The sequence below is a fragment of the Lepus europaeus genome, chromosome 21 (genome assembly GCF_033115175.1).
Source record: "Lepus europaeus isolate LE1 chromosome 21, mLepTim1.pri, whole genome shotgun sequence".
NCBI lineage: Eukaryota > Metazoa > Chordata > Mammalia > Lagomorpha > Leporidae > Lepus > Lepus europaeus.
In genome coordinates, this window is record NC_084847.1 from 51,445,836 (window position 1) to 51,467,228 (window position 21,393).

At 57.2% G+C, this 21,393-nt stretch overlaps 1 protein-coding gene across 2 annotated transcripts; it reads left to right on the top strand.

Annotated features, from left to right (window-relative positions):
- Nucleotides 1-1,793: 1,793 nt before the first annotated feature.
- Nucleotides 1,794-21,101, top strand: BCL7B (BAF chromatin remodeling complex subunit BCL7B). 2 transcript variants are annotated; one of them, XM_062179901.1, is made up of 6 exons: nucleotides 1,796-1,957; nucleotides 6,391-6,466; nucleotides 16,662-16,758; nucleotides 18,394-18,564; nucleotides 19,878-19,957; nucleotides 20,091-21,101. In XM_062179901.1, the coding sequence occupies exons 1-6, from the start codon at nucleotides 1,866-1,868 to the stop codon at nucleotides 20,187-20,189; spliced, it is 615 nt and encodes a 204-aa protein (XP_062035885.1). In that variant the 5' UTR covers nucleotides 1,796-1,865; the 3' UTR covers nucleotides 20,190-21,101. The 2 variants fall into 2 exon arrangements, with proteins under 2 accessions (XP_062035886.1, XP_062035885.1); XM_062179902.1 differs by lacking the exon at nucleotides 6,391-6,466 and having other exon boundaries at nucleotides 1,794-1,925.
- The last annotated feature ends 292 nt before the right edge of the window (nucleotides 21,102-21,393 follow it).

Sequence of the window (21,393 nt, forward strand, 5' to 3'; positions counted from 1 at the left end):
ATGGTCCCAAGTGCTTGGGCCCCCTGCCGTCCAGGAGGGAGACCTTGATGGAGTTCCAGGTTCCAGGCTTTGGCCTGGCTCAGCCTGGACCATTGTGGTCATTTGGGCAATGAACTAGTGGAGGGAAGAACTCTCCCTCTCTCTGTAACTCTTTCAAATAAATGAAGAAGAAAAAAAATCTCAGGAGGAGGCTGGCTGGGACTCGGTCACGGATGGGAGACAAATCAGCCATCACCTCCAGGTGTTGGCTGTTGGACTCGGGGCCTGAATCGGGGGCCCTGTGAGTCAAATTGTGGACGTGTTGAGAGCCAGCATCGCTCCTGGCACTTGTTCTGTCTTGGGTTTCCCTGCTGCCTTCCTCATCTTCACCCCAAGGGCAAGCAGTGTGTCTGCCTCACCCAACGTGTCCACTGCTGTAGGGCAAACAGCAGGTGCACCAGCGGTGCTCGGGTTATTGCGCATGAGCTGGGTTTCTGAAACAGATGTGTCCTCTTTGTGATCCTATTATTTCTCGACTCATTCTCCCCACCCCACCGCACCCCCCAGTCAAGCCCCCCCCCCAACACAGAAGGGTGCGTGCTTGTCAAGTCGTGGTACTGGTCAGATGGGCACAGTCCCAGGCTCTGTCGTGTCCAGAGTTCGCTGGGCCTTTCTCTGGGCAGCAGAAGTCTCCCTAGAGGAGGCTTCCTGCCCTCCAGGAACAGCGGCCACAGGACCCTCCCTGCTGGCAGGCGGGTGGGTGGGGGCGGTGTTTACAGAGTCTGTAGGCAGTGAGGCCTTGAGGCCTTGGCCACCGCCCTGTTTCCAGAGATCAGCTTCAAGGGCACTTTTTCTAGGTCACTTTGTTGTCTCTCTTTTAGCCTAGTGTTCATCAAATGGCATCTTAAATACCTGTTTCCTGGTCTGCACGTTCTACTCAACTCCAAGCTCTTTGAAAGCAAAAACACACCGGGTGGTGTTCTGGGACAGCGGTTAAGCTGCCTGAGGTGCCCACACCCCGGTCCGCAAGCTGGGAGGATGGCTCAGGATCTGGGCCTCTGCCACCAACCGCGGGAGACCTGGATGGAGTTCCCGGCTCTGGGCTTCAGCCTGGCCCAGCCCTGGGAGTTGCAGGCGTTAGGGGGAAAGAGAACCAGTGAATGGAGGATCTCTCTCTCCCTTTTCTGTGTCTTTCAAATCTTGAAAAAACAAAACCAAAACCTCCCATCGTCAGCACGGGGTTCAGAGCCTTCCATCAAAGAGGAAACCAGTGACCGCTGCATTAAATGGTGGCAGTGGAGTCGTGCCAAGAACGAACACGGGGACCCTAGGGTACCCCGGGAGGCTGGAGTTCGAACCGGATACTGGAGGAGCGAGCAGTTCCTCGGGTGAGCACCGAGAACAGCAGGCACACCCCAGACAGGTGTCAAACTCCCCGCGGGTGGAGCCCAGCGGGAGTCCGCGGGGCGGGGACCGGACACTCGGGTCCCGCCGGGGCCAGGCTCCCCGCGTCGCTGGACGCAGCGCAAGGGCGCGGACCTTCGAATCCCCCTGGGCAGGAGCGGACAGCCCGCCGCCTGCACGGCAGCGCCTCGCACCTCGCCCTGCCCGCAGCACGTGGGCCGGCTCGGCGCGCCCAGGCCCGGGGGTCGGGAGGGCCGCCCGGGGCGGGGCGCGCAGGCGCGCTGAGGGCTCGCGTCCCAAGGGGCGGGCGGGTGCGCGCGCCTCCTCGCGCACGCGCGCACGGAGGGGGCGACGGCCGCGGTGACGCTGCGGCTTCGGCGGCGGTGGCGGCGGCGGGCGGGCGGCGGCGCGTGTGAGGCGCGCGCGATTCCCCGCGCGTCTTGGGAGCAGTGCCCCGGCCCCCCGCCGCTCCCGCCGCCGCCATGTCGGGCCGGTCGGTCAGGGCCGAGACCCGCAGCCGGGCCAAGGACGACATCAAGAAGGTGATGGCGGCCATCGAGAAAGTGCGGAAATGGTGAGGGCGGGAGCCGAGGGTGCCCGCGCGCGCGCGCGCCTGTGTCGCGGGCCCAGGCCCCGAGGAGCGCCAGTCCGGCAGGCTGGGTGGGAGCCGGCCGGCTCCGGCGGGGGAGGGGGAGGGGAGGGCGGGCGGAGGGCGCGCCGGCGTCGGCGTGAGGTCAGAGGGCAGCGCCGGCCGGGGCCAATCAGCGGGCCGCCCGGCTGGCTGCCCCGCCCACCGCCGCGGCCGCGCGCGGCCCGGGGATGGCTGCGGACTTCCGGCCGGCGCTGGTCCTGCGGGTCCTGGCCCGGAGTCCCGGGCCGGTGCCGGTGCCGCTGTCTCCCCGTGCTGGCCTCCCCCTGATTAGGAGCCAGCCATCCCCCGAGTGGCTTCAGTCGGCCCGGCTGAGCGCTCCACGTAACACAGTCGGAGCCTGCTGAGAGTTCTCCCGGTAAACCCACCTGCCGCGGGAGCAGGCGTGGTGGTCATCGGAGAGGACACCTGTCTCTCTCCCCTAACGCCCGCGCCGGGGGGCTGTCGGGGACGCCCCCCGAAGTCGCAGGTGGAGCAGCTCCCGGAGCCTGTTCCTCTAGCTGGCCAGCAGTCGGTAGCAGCCCGGGGCTCCCGTGTGGGCCTGGCTCTGCGTCCCCCGCCCCGCTGGCCGGAAGTGCCTTCTCGCTCGCTCTCCGTTGGCTTCCGGTCACCGCGCCGAAAGCCAGAAGTGTCCGCTGGGACGGCTAGCGTTGACTGATTGTCCAGGTCCGCTTGCGGCTGGAAGGCGGGCCCTGGGAGGGTAGGGGCCGGGCGTCTCGTGCCCTGCCTTCCTAGCCGAGGGTCTTCGATACTGAATACGTGGTCAGCAGATGACGAAACGGAGCGGACCGGTCAGGAACCGGCTGGCCCCCTGAGCCCTTTTTAGCTCATTGTTTCCCGTCCACCGTCACCTCTCTGCGTTTCTTGATGGCGTTATTTGCTTCATAGCAGCTGTGTATTTATTTGATGAACTTCAGATTTGGCCTTGAAACTTTTGCAAAGCGGTTCAGGTCCGCGAGACATCAGCTCCCTTCATTTGGTTCTTGCTCTGGCTGACAGCAAGCACCTCTTAGAGTAAGCAGTCTTGGAGAAGTAACTTCTTTCTTTTTTAAAAATTAATTACATTATTTGAAGGGCAGAGTTACGGAGAGAGAGAGAGGTCTTCCATCCCTGGTTCACTCCCTAGATGGCCGCAACAGCTGGAGCTGTGCCGATCTGAAGCCAGGAGCTTCTTCCAGGTCTCCCACGCAGGTGCAGGAGCCCAAGGACTTGGGCCATCTTCTGCCACTTTCCCAGGCCACAGCAGAGAGCTGGCTCGGAAGTGGAGCAGCCGGGACTCGAACCGGCGCCCATACGGGATGCCAGTGCTGCAGGCTGGGGCTTTACCCTCTACGCCACAGCGCCAGCCCCGAGAGGCAACTTCTTGGAACGCCGGCTCTGTTGTTCCATCTGCGCGCACAGGGGCTGGCAGCCCTTCAGAGCGTGCCGAGCGCGTCGCTCTGTGTCGAGTTTAGGACGGGCCTGTTTTCCTTTCGCGGGGTCTAGCTCATGTTGTCAGGCCCTCGTGGTCTTGAGCAAGCCCTTGGCCTGGTCTTGAGCCGTTGCTTGTTTTGTGAGTGACGGGGTTTTCTCCAGAGCTTTGAACTTGAAGGTTGAAATCTGAACATTTCTTCAGACTAGCTGTCTCCTTAGGCAGTCTTTTTTTTTTTTTTTGACAGAGTTATACAGTGAGAGAGAGAAAGGTCCTCCTTCTGTTGGTTCACCCCCCAAATGGCCACTATGGCCGGCGCTGCGCCCATCTGAAGCCAGGAGCCAGGTGCTTCTCCTGGTCTCCCATGCGGGTGCAGGGCCCAAGCACTTGGGCCATCCTCCACTGCCCTCCCGGGCCACAGAAGAGAGCTGGACTGGAAGAGGAGCAACCGGGACTGGAACCCGGCGCCCATATGGGAAGCCGGCGCCGCAGGTGGAGGATTAACCAAGTGAGCCACGGCGCCAGCTCCATCCTTAGGCAGGGATCCCAAGGCCGGGTTCATGCCTGCTGCTCCCACCCAGCAGAGTGTGTGTGTGTGTCTGTGTCTGTCTGTCCCGTGGTCATTTCTCCCTTGGAGGATCCTTTAAATGGAAGCTGAACAGGGCAGCCAGTCCATGACCAGAGTGACTTAGAGATTAGCACTAAAGTGACCAGACCTTTTTAAATTTTTGTTTTAATTAAAAATTTGCCTTCTAAGTTTATTTCTGCTTGTCTATATTTTTAGTGGTAATGGAATAATAGAGATTTTTGAAAATGTGCTACATAGTCTGTTGTCTTTACTGAAGTTCTAATTTGGTAAATTAGTGATAGGACAGAAACACTCTCAGGCACACATGTGACACCATTTAGTAGGGAGCTTGCAAGAGGGGGCCTGTGCCTACAGAAAGCTTAGAACTGCTGCTTTGAGTGCCTTATTTTATTTTTTTGAAAAGGTCTCTTTCTGACGTTTCTGTTCTTTTTTTTTTTAAATATTTGTTTTATTTATCTGAAAGGCTGAGTTACAGAGAGGCAGAGAGAGAGAGAGGTCTTCCATCTGCTGGTTCACTCCCCCAGGTGGCCCAGATGTGTGCAATGGCTGGTGCTGTGATGATCCAAAGGCAGGAGCCAAGAGCTTCCTCCAGGTCTCTCACACAGGTGCAGGGCCCAAGGACTTGGGCCATCTTCTACTGCTTTCCCAGGCCATAGCAGAGAGTTGAATCGGAAGTGGAGCAGCCGGGACTTGAACTGGCGCCCATATGGGATGCTGGCACTGCAGGCAGCAGCTTTACCCATTATGCCACAGCACCAGCCCTGCCTTATTTTGTTTTTGTTAATGTTAAGACTTGTTAGAGAATGGACTCCTGCCTACTGGTTCACAACCCAAATGCCCACAGTGGCCAGGCCTGGACCGGGCAGAGGCCAGGAGCTGAACGCAGTCTGGTCGCCCACATGGGTGGCGGTGCCCACTATGCAGCCAGGGTCTGCATAGGTGCCAGCCAGAGCCAGGGACTGGCCGAGGTGTGCTGGGGGATGCAGGCGGCCCAGCCGCCGCGCTGAACCCCGCCGACGGCCTCCGGTTACGGCTCAGTCTGTGAGCGGTTTCTGGGAGTTGGTCGATGATTGCAGGGCTCTCCCCCGGGCTTCAGGGAAGGTTCCAGGCCAAATTAGTCCTCACTCTGGGGAGAAGAGAAGCACACATGGTAACAAAAAGGAGTGTGTGTGAGTGTGTGTGTGTGTGTAGATTGCTCAGTCCCTTTCCAGAGTAGCCTCAAACCCCCTCCAGCCTCATCTCCCACCGTGTGGCTGCTTGCTATTCCCCAGACACAGCTTCAGACTGTACTTCCTTTGCCTGTGCATAGTCTCCCGTGTTCTAGAATGTTCCTCTCCTTTGCCCAGGCATGTGCTGCGGAGAGGGGGCTCGTGGCATATCTGAAGAGTTGCCGTGTCTGTAAAATAAAACCCTACAGCAGTCTTTCCATGGCTCCTTTGAGAGCCAGTGTGAGGCCGACTTCTGTTAGCCAGAGCATCCTGTCTTGCTTCTGGGATTATTGTTACTGTTTTTAAATATTGATTGATTGATTGATTGATTTGAGAGGCAGAGTGACAGATTGAGAGATCGATCTTCCATCTGCTGGTTCACTCCCCAAATGGGCACTCCGGCTGGGGCTGGGCCAGACCAAAGCCAGGAGCAGGTACTCACCCAGGTCTCCCTCGTGGCTGGCAGGGGCCCAAGTGCTTGGGCCGTCCTCTGTTACCTTCCCAGGTGCGTTAGCAGGGAGCTGGGTCAGAAGCAGAGCAGTAGGGGTTCAAGTCAGGGCTCCGCTACGGGGTACTGATGTCGTGGCTGGCGCCACACTGCCACGCCTGCTGTTTATGCTACAGAAGTCACAGGAGAGCCCCTCCATGGTTCAGCCTCGCCTGGCCTTGTCTTTCAGCCTCCTTGACGTCCTCGCCGCCCTCATGGCGGGTGGTGATGTTCCTTAGCGTTTCCATTCCTTACGAGCTCCCGGGGAGGAGGGTAGAGACCGTGTCTTCAGCATCTTCCGTCTCCTGCAGGGCCTCCTGGAATAGCACGTTATACATACCCGTGGGGTAGACTCAAGTTTTGGAAAAGAAGGGTGATGCCAGGTCAGTTGCTGAGCCTGGAAATGTCCTGGAGTTGTGTACGGCCGAGGTCTGGGCTCCTGCGGAGGGGTGACGGGACAGGGCTCAGCACCGGACGCACGTGATAGGGGAGTCTCTGGAAGGGGCGAGGTTGTGCCATGAGGTAAGGGGTCTCTCCGTGGAGAGGGACGTCAGGGGGTGTTCCAGGTGGAAGGACTGAGTGGCTAAGGCTAGAGAAACATAAGCAATGAACAGAAAATGTATGTTCTTGTTTTATTAGTTCTGAGAAGTGTCTTTCTTTTAGGGAGAAAAAGTGGGTGACTGTGGGTGACACATCCCTTAGGATATTTAAGTGGGTTCCTGTGACAGACAGCAAGGAGGTAAGTGTGGAAGACGATGAGAACAACCACAAGGTACCCGTTTCTTTCTTTCTTTCCTTGGTTGCCTCTCAGTCGTAAAGGATTGAGCTGCAAACTTGTCAGGGTCCCCTCTGTCATTGCTCACGCAAGGCCTCTCGTTATTGAAATCTTCACCCTCTGTTCTCTTCCTGAGCGTGTTCCGTTTCTCCAGGGCTTGACAGTCTGCAGCCTAGCCTGTGCCCTGTGTCCGTGAGTATGGTCTGTGGAAGACAGCCATGCCCACGGAGTTCCGTATTGTGACAGCCGCAGAGCCGAGTAGTTGCCCTAGACCTGTAGACCTGTGCTGCCTCATGGCCCAAGTAGGGGTCTGTCCCTTTAAGAAAAGGTTTGCTGACCCGGCTCGCACCTGTTAGCCACCCGCTGTAGTATATATGTGAGTGTTTGTACCTTTCTGATTGCTTGTCTTCTGGTTGGTTTGGGAACCTGTATATTCTTGAAGAACACATAGCATTGCTTCCTGTGGGCTGTTTTGTTTTGTTCGTTGAGACAGAGCCCCCATCTGTCGGCTCCCTGCTGCTGGTTCACTCCCCAGACGCCTGCAGCAGCCAGGGCCGTGCCAGGCCGACGCCAGGGGCCAGGAGCTCAGTCCAGGTCTCTGTGTGAGCAGGGAGCCAGCTGCCCGAGCTACTGCCTGGCTGCCTCCTAGGGTTAGGAATATGGGTATTTGTTACGAAACTCTATGTAGTCCTGTACTGTAAGCTTCCTGGTGTTTCTTCTCTTTTGTTCAACCTTGATTTAAAGACTGTGCATCCGGAAGAAGCTCCTGGCTCTGGCCCAGCCCTGGCCATTGCAGCCATCTGGGGAGTGAACCAGAAGATAGAAGGTCTCTCTGTCTCTGTCTCTCTTCCTCTCTCTCTCGGTGTAACCCCACCTTTCAAGAGAGAGATCTTCGGTCTGCTGGTTCACTTCCCAAATACCTGCAGGAACCAGGCTGGGCCAGGCCAAAGCCAGGAACCAGGAGCTCTATCTGGGTCTCCCAAGTACCTGAGCCATCTTCTGCTGCTTTCCTAGGCACCCTTATAGAAACTAGATCCGGGGGCCAGTATAATACACGAGCATCCCACGTGGGCACCAGTTCAGGTCCTGGCTGCTCCACTTCCAATCCAGCTTCCTGCTAATGGCCTGGTAAGGCATAGAGGATGGCCCAAGTGCTTGGCCCCTGCACCTACATGGGAGACCCAGATGGAGTTCCTAGATGGCTTTGGCTTGGCCCAGCCCTGGCCGTTATGTCCATTTGGAGAGTGAATGAGTGATGGAGGACCTCTCTCTCGCATGCGCTAAGTCTGCCTTTCAAATAAATCTTTAAAAAAGAAACAAAACTAGATCAGAAAGGAAGCATCTGGAACTTGACCGGGTGCTAGTGTCACATCACAGCTCACCTGCTGCACTACACTGCTGGCCCCTGTTAGGGCCACATTGACCTACATACTCTTGGGGTGCTGAACACCCAGATTATCTTCATATTTTTTTATTCTGATTGTTTCCACCCAGTCAAAAAATAGAGCGTTGCCGGCCGGCGCCACGGCTTAATAGGCTAATCCTCTGCCTTCGGCGCTGGCACACCGGGTTCTAGTCCCAGTCGGGGCGCTGGATTCTGTCCCGGTCGCTCCTCTTCCAGTCCAGCTCTCTGCTGTGGCCCGGGAGTGCAGTGGAGGATGGCCCAAGTCCTTGGGCCCTGCACCTGCATGGGAGACCAGGAGAAGCACCTGGCTCCTGGCTTCGGATCAGCGCGATGCGCCAGCCACAGCACCGGCCGCGGCGGCCATTGGAGGGTGAACCAACGGAAAAGGAAGACCTTTCTCTCTCTCTCTCTCTCACTGTCCACTCTGCCTGTCAAAAAAAAAAAAAAAAATAGAGCGTTGCCAACTCCTACAGAGCCTCTTGGCAGCACCTCCAGCCCCGCCCCCGCCCAGGTAGCCACCCTTCGACCTGTGCTTTCCTCCTGCTTCTCGTTTGTAAATATTTCCGTAAGCAGCAGCGTCAGGGGCCTGTGTTTGTGTCTTTCTTGTCAGTCTTGTGTTTGTGAAATTCACCCGTGGCGTTGTGAGCGCCCTGTTTCCTTTTCATTGCTGTGTGGAATTCCGTAACATGACCGCTTCATGGTTTATCTCTGATTCTCCTTGTCAGTGAACGTCTGGATTTTTCCCTATTCAGCATCCAGGTGAACGTGTTCATGAGTCGGAGGAGTTGAGTTGCTGGGGTGTAGAGTGTGTGCACATGGCCCTGTGTTGGCAGATGCTGTGCCGTCCTCCGGAGGGCGGAGACAACGTTTCCCCCAGGACCAGGACAGGTGGCACTGCTGCAGATGTGGGTCTGCACTGGGTGCTGGTAGGCTTCTGTGCAGAGAGCGCTTGTCGTGGCTTCGAGGGGTGCTCGTGCCCTGGTCCCTGATGAGGCTGAGAGCCTGTTCCGTGACTATTAGTCTTGGGATCTCTTCTCTCAGGAGGCGCCTGTTGAAGTCCCCCTCCCCCTCTCTGCTGTGTGGACTTGTAGGACTCACCTGTGTTGTGGACTGGAGTCCTTGTGGACTTGCGTCTTTGCGTCTGTGGCTTGTCCTGGCCTTCTCTCTCTACTGCCCTGGGTAACGGAAGTTTTCAAGTTTTTTGTTTTCTATTAAGGTTCATTTATTTTATTTGAAAGGCAGATAGAGTTACAGAGGGGGACAGTCCTGGCTGCAGTGGCTTTCCCCGCACTTCAGCAGGGAGCTGGATGGGAAGTGGAGCAGCTGGAACTCAAATTGGCGCCCATATGGGATGCCGGCACTGCAGGCAGCGGCTTAACCTGCTATGCCACAATGCCGGCCTCAAGTTTTCAGTTTTAATCTAGACAAAATAATGTGTATTAAAAAAAAATAGTTGGTCCAGGCACCAGTGTAGTGGCGCAGCGGGTTAAGCCTCTGCCTGCAAAATCGGCCTCTCCTGTGAGCATGGATTTACTCCTGGCTGCTCCACTTCAATCCAGCTCCCTGCTGATGCTCTTGGAAAAGCAGCAGAAGGTGGTCCAGGGGCCAGCCCTGTGGCTTAGCAGGTAACCCACCGCCTGCAATGTTGGCATCCCCTGTGGGCGCCCGTTTGAGACCTGGCTGCTCCACTTCAGATCCAGCTCTCTGCTGTGGCCTGGGAAAGCAGTAGAAGATGGCCCAGGTGTTCAGAGCCCTGCACCCACGTGAGAGACCTGGGAAAAACTCCTGGCTTTGGATGGGCCCAGCTCCGGCCATTGCAGTCATTTGGGGAGTGAACCAGAGAATGGAAGTCATCTCTCTCTCTCTCTCCCTCTGCCTCTCCTTCTCTCTCTGTGTAACTCTGACTTTTCAATAAAAAAATAAATTAATCTTAAAAAAAAAAAAAAAAAAAGGTGGTCCAATGCTTGGGCCCCTGTCATCCATGTGGGAAATCTGGATATACAGTTCCAGGCTCCAACCCCAGCAGTTGTGGCCATCTGGGGAGTAAACCAACAGATGGAAGATCTCTTACTGTGTTTCCTTCTCTCTGTAACTCTGCATTTCAAATAAATAAATAAGCCTCTAAAAAAAAAAAGGTCAGTCCTTTCAGATGTCTCCAGAAATCGCTTCCTCCTGTGAGGCTGCAGAGAGCTCATTGTTGTGGCACCATGCACGGCGCACCTGTGTGTGTGAGTGGGGACGGAGTTTGCCTGTCTCCGTGGGTGGACATTGGTCCTGGCCCTGTTTACTGAAAGGACTGTTGTTTGCCTCCTGCTGTGACGTACTCTAGGTGTCTGGGTGTGGTCCCCAGTTTCTCATTGAGCTGGACATCCTTTTTTTTTTTTTTTTTTTTTTAATAAATGACTTATTTGAAAGGCAGCAGGAGAGGCAGAGAGGAGACACAGAGATCTTCCATCCACTGATGCCCTTCTCCAAGGCCCCTACAGCCAGAGCTGGGCCAGGAGCCAGGAACTCCATCCTGGTCTCCCACGTGGGATGAGCCACCACCCACTGCCTCCCAGGTTGGATTAGGAAGAAGCTGAATTGGAAGTGGAGTAGCAGGGGTTGGCACTGGCACTCTGATACGGGATGTGGGTGTCCCGAGCTTCAGTTATCGCTCCACAGTGCGCAGCCTCCAGAGAGACTACGTGCCGTCCGCAGAACCCTGTGCATCGTGTGACTCTAAAACCCTGTTGCTCTGCACCAGTTCCAAAGGTCAGGCTCCTGTTGCCGCGGCAGGCGCTGGTCGGCAGGAGAGGAAGGAGGGAGAGAACGGCCTTTGCATGACTTGCAGGGAGTTTGCTAGAAATCGCCTCAGGACACACACTTGCCCCGCGTGCTCCGAGTAGCCTGTGCTCCCTCTGTCGGGCGAGAACCCCGGGAACCTGAGCCCACCAGCCAGTTCTCTTGCTTTGGGCAAGGGCTTTTCCATAGTACTTTTCCCTCTCTTCCTCTTCCCCGATGATGCGTACACAGGTTTCTTCTTTTGACTGGAGTGTTCTGCATAGGAGCTCCGCAGTGCTGTGTTCCTGTTGGCTGTCTCTTACTTAACCACGCGTGCTTGTTCCCTGTCAGTGTCAAGATTATCAACAAATCTGTATTTTCCCTCTGAATTTGGGAAAATGCCCATAGCGCTCTTTGATCACTTCTGGTCTCCACCCGTCCCCCTATTCTGTCCTTAATTTTGACTGGAATGTCAGATTTTTTGGCATTTCCAGTTTTGGTTATTGCTTATTTAGACAAAATAGGCCTTGTTAATTATTGACTGATCCTGGTACCTGTCTTTGACTCCTGTCTCCTAATTTCATTTGTCTTGTTGGAATGTGTGTCAGAGGGCTTTTGTTGGAAAACGTGCAGAAAACATCTTTGTTTTACTTCATGCTTGATTTTACTTGTATATGAAATTCTAGGTTCAAAATCAATCTCTCACCGTTCTGAGGGAACTGCTTACTTGTTAGGCTTCTGTTGTTGCTGTTGAGAAATCGCATGTCATTCTGATTCTGATTCTTAGATCATCTACTTCTGAGAAACTTAGAATTTCTCCTCTTTGATCTTCTAGGACTTCTGTTAGAAGATCCTGTAACGTTATAGCCAGCTGCTTTCTTAACTTTTCTTTCTTTCTTTCTTTCTTTCTTTCTTTCTTTTTTTTTAAATACTTGAGTTCTTTTAATATTTATTTGTTTAGGGGCCAGCACTGTGGCATGGTAGATTAAGCCATCATCTGTGGTGCTGGCATCCCATATGGATACCATTCCAAGTACCAACTGCTCCACTTCCAATCCACCTCCTTGCTACTGCTCCTGGGAAGGCAGTAGAGGATGGCCTAAGTCCTTGGGCCCCTGCACCCACATAGGAGACCCAGAAGAAGCTCCTGGCTCCTGGCTTCCGATCGGCTCATCTCCAGCCGTTGCGGCCATTTGAGGAGTGAGCCAGCAGATGGAAGACCTTTTCTTCTCTGTCTCTACGTCTCTCTGTAACCCTCTCTCTGTCTTTCAAAAAAAAATAAATAAATCTTTTAAAAAATATTTTATAATTTATTTTTTTAAAGATTTATTTATTTATTTGAAAGGCAGAGTTACAGAGAGAGAGAGAGAGAAGTCTTCCATCCGCTGGTTCACTGCCCAATTGGCTGCAATGGCCGGAGCTGTGCCGATCCAAAGCCAGGAGCCAGGAGCTTCTTCTGGGTCTCCCACGTGGGTGCAGGGGCCCAAGGACTGAGGCCGTCTTCCACTGCTTTCCCAGGCCACAGCAGAGAGCTGGATCAGAAGTGGAGCAGCCGGGACTAGAACCGGTGCCCATATGGGATGTCGCCACTACTGGTCTCCCACGTGGATGGCACAGACCCAAGCACTCAGGCCGTCAGCAGGGATCCAAAAGTGCCCACATGGCGTTCCAGGATTGTAGGCAGTGGCTCTCCCCACTACGCCACAACGCTGGCCCCCATCCAAATGAATTATTTGTGGGTTAAGTAGCTAATTCAGTGGGTTAAACTGCTGCTTGGGACACTCACATCCCATATTGGAGTCCTGGTTTGAGTCCCTGCTATTCTGTTCCTGATCCAGTTTCCTACTAATGCACCTGGGAAAGGAGCTGGGTCCCTGCAACCCACGTGGAAGAACCAGACGGAGTTCTGGGCTCCTAGCCTGGTGTTGTGACCATCTGAGGGGTGAACCAATGGATGGATTATCTCTCTCTCCCTCTTCTCTCTTTCTGTGTCTCTCCTTCTCTATCACTCTGCCTTTCAAATAGAGACATAAATAAATTTTTTGTTTAAAAATGAATTAAAGGGATAGGGTTACCCTCAGGGTTCAGCCTTTCTCTTTTGTCCCCTGCCATCTTCTGCCCCTGTACCCGTCCTCCAGGGGTACCCATCCTCCAGGGTACCCATCCACCAGAGATACCCATCCTCCAGGGTACCCGTCCTCCAGGGGTATCCATCCTCCCGGGTACCTGTCCTCCAGAGATACCCGTTCTCCAGAGATACCCGTCCTCCAGAGGTACCCATCCTCCAGAGATACCCATCCTCTAGGGTACCCGTCCTCCGGGGGTACCCCTCCTCCAGGGTACCCATCCACCAGAGATACCCATCCTCCAGGGTACCCGTCCTCCAGAGGTACCCATCCTCTAGGGGTACCTGTCCTCTAGAGGTACCCGTCCTCCAGGGGTACCCATCCTCCAGGGTACCCGCCCTCCAAGGGTACCCATCCTCCAGGGTACCCGTCCTCCAGGGGTACCCATCCTCCAGAGATACCCGTCCTCCAGGGGTACCCGTCCTCCAGGGTACCCATCCTCCAGAGGTACCCATCCTCCAAGGGTACCCGTCCTCCAGGGTACCTATCCTCCAGGGGTACCCGTCCTCCAGGAGTACCCCTCCTCCAGTGTACCTGTCCTCCAGGGGTACCCGTCCTCCAGGGGTACCCATCCTCCCGGGTACCTGTCCTCCAGATATACCCATCCTCCAGAGATACCCATCCTCCAGGGTACCCATCCTCCAGAGATACCCTTCCTCCAGGGTACCTGTCCTCCAGAGATACCCGTCCTCCAGGGTACCCATCCTCCAGGGTACCCGTCCTCCAGGGGCACCCATCCTCCAGGGTACCCGTCCTCCAGAGATACCCGTCCTCCAGAGATACCCATCCTCCAGGGTACCCGTCCTCCAGGGTACCCATCCTCCAGGGTACCCGTCCTCCAGGGGCACCCATCCTCCAGGGTACCCGTCCTCCAGAGATACCCATCCTCCAGGGTACCCGTCCTCCAGGGTACCCATCCTCCAGGGTACCCGTCCTCCAGGGGCACCCATCCTCCAGGGTACCCGTCCTCCAGAGATACCCATCCTCCAGGGGTACCCGTCCTCCAGAGATACCCGTCCTCCAGAGATACCCATCCTCCAGGGTACCCGTCCTCCAGAGATACCCATCCTCCAGGGTACCCGTCCTCCAGGGTACCCATCCTCCAGGGTACCCGTCCTCCAGAGATACCCTTCCTCCAGGGTACCTGTCCTCCAGAGATACCCCTCCTCCAGGGTACCCGTCCTCCAGGGTACCCATCCTCCAGGGTACCCGTCCTCCAGGGGCACCCATCCTCCAGGGTACCCGTCCTCCAGAGATACCCGTCCTCCAGAGATACCCATCCTCCAGGGGTACCCGTCCTCCAGGGTACCCGTCCTCCAGAGATACCCGTCCTCCAGAGATACCCATCCTCCAGGGTACCCGTCCTCCAGGGGCACCCATCCTCCAGGGTACCCGTCCTCCAGAGATACCCTTCCTCCAGGGTACCCGTCCTCCAGAGATACCCATCCTCCAGGGTACCCGTCCTCCAGAGATACCCCTCCTTCAGGGTACTTGTCCTCCAGAGGTACCCGTCCTCCAGGGGTACCCATCCTCCAGGGTACCCGTCCTCCAGAGATACCCCTCCTCCAGGGTATCCGTCCTCCAGGGGTACCCCTCCTTCAGGGTACCCGTCCTCCAGGGGTACCCGTCCTCCAGAGGTACCCCTCCTCCAGAGTACCCGTCCTCCAGGGGTACCCCTCCTCCAGGGTACCCATCTCCAGGGGTACCCCTCCTCCAGAGGTACCCATCCTCCAGGGGTACCCGCCCTCCAGGGGTACCCGTCCTCCAGAGATACCCATCCTCCAGGGTATCTGTCCTCCAGGGGTACCCCTCCTCCAGGGTACCCGTCCTCCAGGGGTACCTCTCCTCCAGGGTACCCGTCCTCCAGGGGTACCCCTCCTCCAGGGTACCCATCTCCAGGGGTACCCCTCCTCCAGAGGTACCCATCCTCCAGGGATACCCATCCTCCAGAGGTACCCGTCCTCCAGAGGTACCCGTCCTCCAGGGTACCCGTCCTCCAGGGGTACCCCTCCTCCAGAGGTACCCATCCTCCAGGGATACCCATCCTCCAGAGGTACCCGTCCTCCAGGGTACCCCTCCTCCAGGGTACCCATCCTCCAGGGTACCCGTCCTCCAGGGGTACCCCTCCTCCAGAGGTACCCATCCTCCAGGGATACCCGTCCTCCAGAGGTACCCGTCCTCCAGGGGGTACATTTTTCTGGGAGTAACCATCCCGAGGAGTGGCTGGGTGAGAGTTGGGCGCTGTGGAGTGAGCCGTGATTCCTCGCCCAGCCTGGCTGCAGTGGCGCCTTTTCCCCTGCTGCCCAAGGTCAGGCAGTGTGTATGTGCGGGGCAAGGAAGCCGCCAGGGAGACCCTGCCCAAGACTTGGTCCCCTTTCTTTCTCCCTGGGCTTCTCAAGTGCAGGTGTTGGTTACTGAGGTGCATGTGCCCCCAGCAGTCCATGGCAGTGGCGTCCTCCATCGTGGGTCTGCTGGGCAAGAGAACGAGTTACGGTGATCCCGTCAGGGTGAGATGCGCCAGTACTCCCATATGGGGATGCCGGGAGCACCATAATGCTGCCCTCCCCCCAGTCTTAAACGTGTTAAAAGTAAATGTGCTGGGGCTGGCACTGTGGTGTAGCGGGTAAGCCACCACCTGCAGTGCCAGCGTCCCATATGGGTGCCAGTTCGAGTCATGGCTGCTCTCCTTCCAATCTAGCTCTCTGCTATGGCCTGGGAAAGCAGTGGATGATGGCCCCAAGTCCTTGGGCTCCTGCACCTGTGTAGGAGACCTGGCGGAAGCTCCTGGCTTCAGGTTGGCCCAGCTCCAACCATTTGGGGAGTGAACCAGTGAATGAGAGACTTCTCTCTCCCTCTCCCTCCTTCCTTCCCTTTCAATCTCTCTCTCTCTCGCTACCTCTAACTCTGCCTTTCAAATAAATAAATTTTTTTAAAAAGTAAATGTGCCGTCTTTGGGAAGTAATTAAGTGAATTATGGTTTGTGGAACATTATGCAACTGTAAAAATCATGTGTATGGAACGTGCTAAAATGGTTCTGTGTTTGCAGTGAGGTTAAAATAACATCCACGTATGGGAAATGCGGGGAAAGAGACCCGTGCCTGCATGGCAGGGCGTCTGATTTGTGACAGGGTGCTGGGACTGAGTTTTAACAAAGCTGAGTCGTGTCTGCGCGCACTTCTTCCACTGTGCAAGTGTGGAGCGGCCAATGCGGGACTGCCCAGCTGTGACCTTTGCACTTCTGGAACGCTCTCAATTGCGAATGCTCGGATTGACTGTTTTCTCTTCTTTGCCCTGGACTTGTTGGTTGCAAGCTAGCGCTTCCCTCCATCCTGGTCCCCACACCCATAACTTAACCTCCTTGAAAGCAGTGACGTGACAGGGAGGGCAGGGGCAGGATGCATGAGGCTGGCGGTGAGCAGCGGGGCCACCTCGTGCTGTCTGCCCATGTCACACGCACAGTGATGGTTCGTCCCGTCTAATCCGAGTTCTGTTCCCTCACTTGTCCCCTGTGGTGCTGCTGAGCCGGGCATCTCTCCCACCTGAGTGTTTGTCACCCATGCACGTAGGAAAGGGTTGGTTGGAGCGTGTTGCTCAGGGCAGGAGAACACGGGCGGAGCGGGGGGGCTCTGGTGGAGGCGTGTGTGTCTGCTGCTCACTTCTGATGGCTGAGATCCATGCAGAAGGGTTTGTCTCACAGGTGGAGACGCAGGCTTGACACGGAGTATCTCCCCCCAAAGTGTCCCCCTGGGGTCCCTGGGCTCTGCCCCGCCCTCGTCCCTGCTCAGTGTGACCAGACAGCACCCTTCTCCCTCCTCACGCGGCCCCTGCTTGGCTCTGTCATATTCCTCTTTTTCTCCTTTTCTAGAAAGAAAAGGCAAAGTCGAACAGTTCAGCCGCCCGCGAACCTAATGGCTTTCCCTCTGACGCCTCCGCCAACTCCTCTCTCCTGCTCGAATTCCAGGGTGAGTCGCATCCCCGCATCTTCCTTGCAGGAAACAGACAGCGTAGACGGTGTCGCGGCCGAGATGACGGCTACTGTGTGTCTCGTTTCCGTGGCTGCTGTTCCGCTGGGCGCTCAGGTCTTTCACGTAGAGCTCCCCCGTGACTGCGAGGCGGGGTCCCATCGAGAACGTCCTTAAAGTGACATCATCGGAAGTGCAGACCCTGCCCCGCGCAGGGCCCGGGTTTCTGAATCACAGGCGCTTTCCGTACGCTGAGTGTTTTATGGCAGTGCCTTAGAGCAGCGGCTAAGTCCGCCGTCAGCCTAAGCCCTGCGCATGTCAGGCGGCAGTTACTGCTCGTGTGGTGGTGTTGCTCCCGCGTCTCGTTTTCATTCCGATGTCAGCCTGAGCCGGACGCCCAGGTGAGGAAACTCCTTGACCTGCAGAATGCTGCTTCCGCGCCGGTGTGGACGATAATGGACTCAGGAGGACCAAGACTAGAGCGCGCCCGACGTGAGACAGGTGAACCCGGGCTGTAGCTGCCCGCTCCACACCTGTGCTCCCGGCCCCAGCAAGGTCACCGCAGCCTCAGGAGACCAGAAGGGAGGGAGGCCGCTCTGTAGCCGTGTGCGGGGCGTTCAGTAGTCGCAAAGCTCTGGGAGACGTGCGGCTCCGTTTCCTCTGTGTGGTTTCATCCAGTAATGAGCAGGTGCTGCGTGCACTGGGCAGCCAAGGACGGCGTGTCGCAGAGCCTGCCCGCACGGGGTGCAGTGGAAAGACGCAGGCGTGCGCAGGGTACAACAGGAGCTCGGGGGAGCCAGGGAGGCAGGGCCCCGCGCAGGGAGCGATGCTGGAGCCGGATGTCGAAACGTGTAGCGCTCTCCAGGAAGACTGGAAAGAGAAGGCCGGCCGTTCCTGCATGGGGAGCGTGAGGCGGGGAGAAAGGCGGGGAGGTCCCGAGAAGTGCCGGCGTGTGGGGCTCATCCTGGGAAGCTTCAGGAAGCCCCTCCATCTGTGCAGTGGAGCAGTGTGGAGCCGTGAGCCCTGGGGCAGGCCAGGCCGGAGGCTGGCCAGCAGGCCTGCTCGGAGATGCTGCAGCCCAGGCTGGGGTCGCAGGAGAGCCACGCGTGAGTGCGAGTGGTTTCATGGAGGGAGCGTGGAGCCCACTTGATGCCTGGTTGCTGGAGGCGGGGCTTGCTGTATGTTGTTACCCTAGGTGGTCGTGTTGGGCCGTCAGACAGAGCTGGCAGGTGGCAGTCCTTCGGCCCTGGGGGCAGTTGGCTTGAAGGGCCTGAGCTGAGCCCCTCCAGGTACCAGCTCCAGGCAAGTGGGTCATTTGCTGCACACCTGTGGCAGGAGGGAGGTGGGCAGGTGCTGACCAGAGGCGCAGCTGCACCTCTGCCCTGGGCAGTGAGAAACCCCAAGTCCAGGCTGCAGCTGGTGGGTGCTGAAGGATCCCAAGCTTCCCGAGGTGCACAGGCTGCGTCAGGTTCCAGCTGCCTCTGTGCTGGGTACAGAAATGCCGAAGTGAACCCACGCAGAGCCTGCAGCCAGTCTGCAAGGCACAGGAGCCCTGTGCGCGTGGAGATGCCGGGTGTCCTGAGTCCTGCGGAGGACAGCTGCCCGAGCTGTCGCCTTCGCTGTGCTTGGTTTCAGATGAAAACAGCAACCAGAGTTCGGCGTCTGACGTCTACCAGCTGAAGGTGGACAGCAGCACCAACTCGAGCCCCAGCCCCCAGCAGAGCGAGTCTCTGAGCCCAGCTCACACCTCGGACTTTCGCACGGACGACTCCCAGCCCCCCACGCTGGGCCAGGAGATCCTCGAGGGTGAGTCTACCTTCACGGTTGTCTTCTTTGGAGGAAGGGCTTAGGGGAACACCCCACGGCCTGGTACCATCAAGCCATTTGGTAACAGCTTGGCATAGTTACAAAAAAAAAATTTTTTTTTTTCAACTTGAAAAGCAGAGAGGGGCCAGCGTTGTGGCACTGCAGGTTACTTGTGACACCAGCATCCCGGATCAGTGCGTTCCAGTCCTGGCTGCCCCACTTCCAGTCCTGCTCCCACTAAGGCACTTGGGAAAGCAGCAGCAGATGGCCCAAGTACCTGGAGCCCTGCACCCATGTGGGACCCGGAAGAAGCTCCTGGCTGCTGGCTTCGGCCTGGTCTGGTCCTGCTTGTTGTGGCCATCTGGGGAGTGAACCAGCAGATGGAAGATTTCTTCCTCTCTCTGTCTTGCCCTCTCTGTGTCATTCTGCCTTTCAAATAAATAAAATAAATCCTTAAAACAAAAAAAAAGAAAACTTCCATCCATGGATTCACTCCCCAAATGCCCATAATACCTGGGAGTAGGCCAGGAGGAAGCCAGCAGCCAGGAACTCCATCCAGGACTCCGACATGGGTGTCAAGGAGGGTGTTCAGTAGCAGGAAGCTGGGTTCAGAACCAGAACCAGGACTGGAACCCAGGCACTCTGACATGGAATGCCGGTATCCCAGCCTCTGCAGCAGACACCCAGTGCCCTGCGCGTGCCATGTTGAGGAAGGACTGACTACCTGGTCCTGAGAGGCAAGAGGAAGCACGCAGCTCTAACAAGGCGCAGGCGCTGTGGAGCCTGGGTGACCTCTCAGACACCCTGAGACAGAGAGCAGGTGGAGGCCTGGACGGGATCGCAGAGCTGCCGACTGGCAGAGTGGACGTCAGCTTGAGTCCCTCAGACGCCAGGGTCCGTGCCCTTTGTGCCACGTCCAGCACAAGCCAGAGTCGAGGTGCGCCTGTCCCGGGCCCTCGTCAGCTTTGCCGCACTGTGATCTGGTGCTGGCTGGGCTACATGACAGAGCTGTCCTCTGCTTAGCTCCCTCCGTGTCTGTCTTCATCTCATCCCGTGGCAGGGCCTGGTGGGTCCAGGCACTTGCAGGCCAGCTGGTCCCCTGTGGCCTAGTCTTAGTGTCCCCATCTCCCCGGGGTGGCCGTGGCTGCTCCACAAGACTCTGGCGTCTTCCCGCCTCACCGAGCCACCTCTACCACGTAACTCAGGACAGTGCTCTGCTGGGGAGCCTGCCCTGGGGAGCCCGGAGCCCTGCCTGGGGAGCACGCCGCCCTGCCTGGGGACCCTGCCCTGGGCTGAACCTGCTGCTTTTTCAGAGCCCTCCCTGCCGGCCTCCGAAGTTGCCGACGAGCCTCCCACCCTCACCAAGGAAGAACCAGTGCCCCTGGAGACGCAGGTGAGCGGTTACTATGGGCTTCCCAGTTTCTCAGATACAAAGTAAAGGCTCTGTCGGCCCCTGGAGGGCGCAGAGAGGGTGCGGGGTGCCGGGCGCCTCCGGGGCCTGCCAACCCACCTCTGGCTGCTTCTAGGTGGCGGAGGAAGAGGAAGACGCAAGTGCCCCGCCCCTGAAGCGCTTCTGCGTGGACCAGCCTGCAGTGCCGCAGACAGCGTCGGCCTCGGAGAGCTAGCGGCGTCTGCACCCTCCGCCTCCCGCCCCGCCTCTATTTATTGTTCTCTGGCTCTGGCCGGGCTGTGTTGCTGGGGTGAGGGCAAGCGCTGGGGTCCAGAGCCTGCACATAGGAACCGTCCAGCCTGGAAGCTGACAAAGGACTTGGGGTTGCAGCACCATCTTCTGTCCCTGGCACCTGTCTGCTTGCTCCCCCAGAGGAGCGCTCCTGTCCTCCCACACCCAAGTAGACTGGAGCCACCCCCAGGTGGCAGTCTCTGCCCCAGGACCTCTGGACAGAGCTGCTGGCATGTCTGAGAGAGAGAGAGAGAGAGAGAGAGAGAGAGAGAGAGAGAGAGAGAGAGAGAGAAAGAGACTGTGTGGATGGCGCCCTCTAGAGGAGAGAGTGCCTAAGGATACTTGAACTTGAAAGGAGACTGTAGACGCTGGGATCCTCCAGGGTGTGTGGCCTCCAGGCTGCTGCTGGAGGAGACTGGGCCGAGGGAGGGAGGGAGGGAGGGCGAAGGTCCGTCTCCACCTCTCGCTGGTGCCTCTCTGCCCCAGCCCGAGGTGGTCCTGCCTCTGGTGGGCTCTGGCTGCTGGTGGTCTTTGTGCCCTCCCCCCCGCGCACTCCCACGCCGGCGGCTTTGTTCCCACCGTACGTGTCATTCCAGCACCCCCTGCCTCCTGCTATACACTCTGCCTCAGCAAGAAGTCGAGGTTCTGACATCAGCACCCACCCCCCACAGTACTGCTTCAGCTCAGACTTCTAGAAAGTTCCCTCTTCTTTCAAACCTGCATGTTTAATTGAACTTTGTGATTTTATTTTTTGTTTCAAAAAAAGTTTAAGAAAATGGAAATGAGCGACAGTGAGTGAAGACATATTTTAGCACTGAATAGAATATTTTTAAAATTAAACTATTTGAAATACGTCTTGTTGGTGTCTGAGTGCCTCATTGTGGAAGGGGGCGGGCAGGGCTGGGGGTGCTGGGGGCTGGGCCCTTGGACGGGAGAGCGCTGCCAAGACTGCCTTGACATTGTCGTGTGGCCAGTGCTGTCCCTGTGTGTCTTCCACAGCCCCAGGCAGCAGGGAGGAATCCATGAGGTCTGTTTTTCAGGTGGAATGCGCATCACACGAAAGCTTAGCATTTGCATTGCAGGTGCACAGTGTAAGCTGCTCCCACCCTCCCCTCCCCGCGAGCCTTCTCAGGCCCCACAGGGCCCTC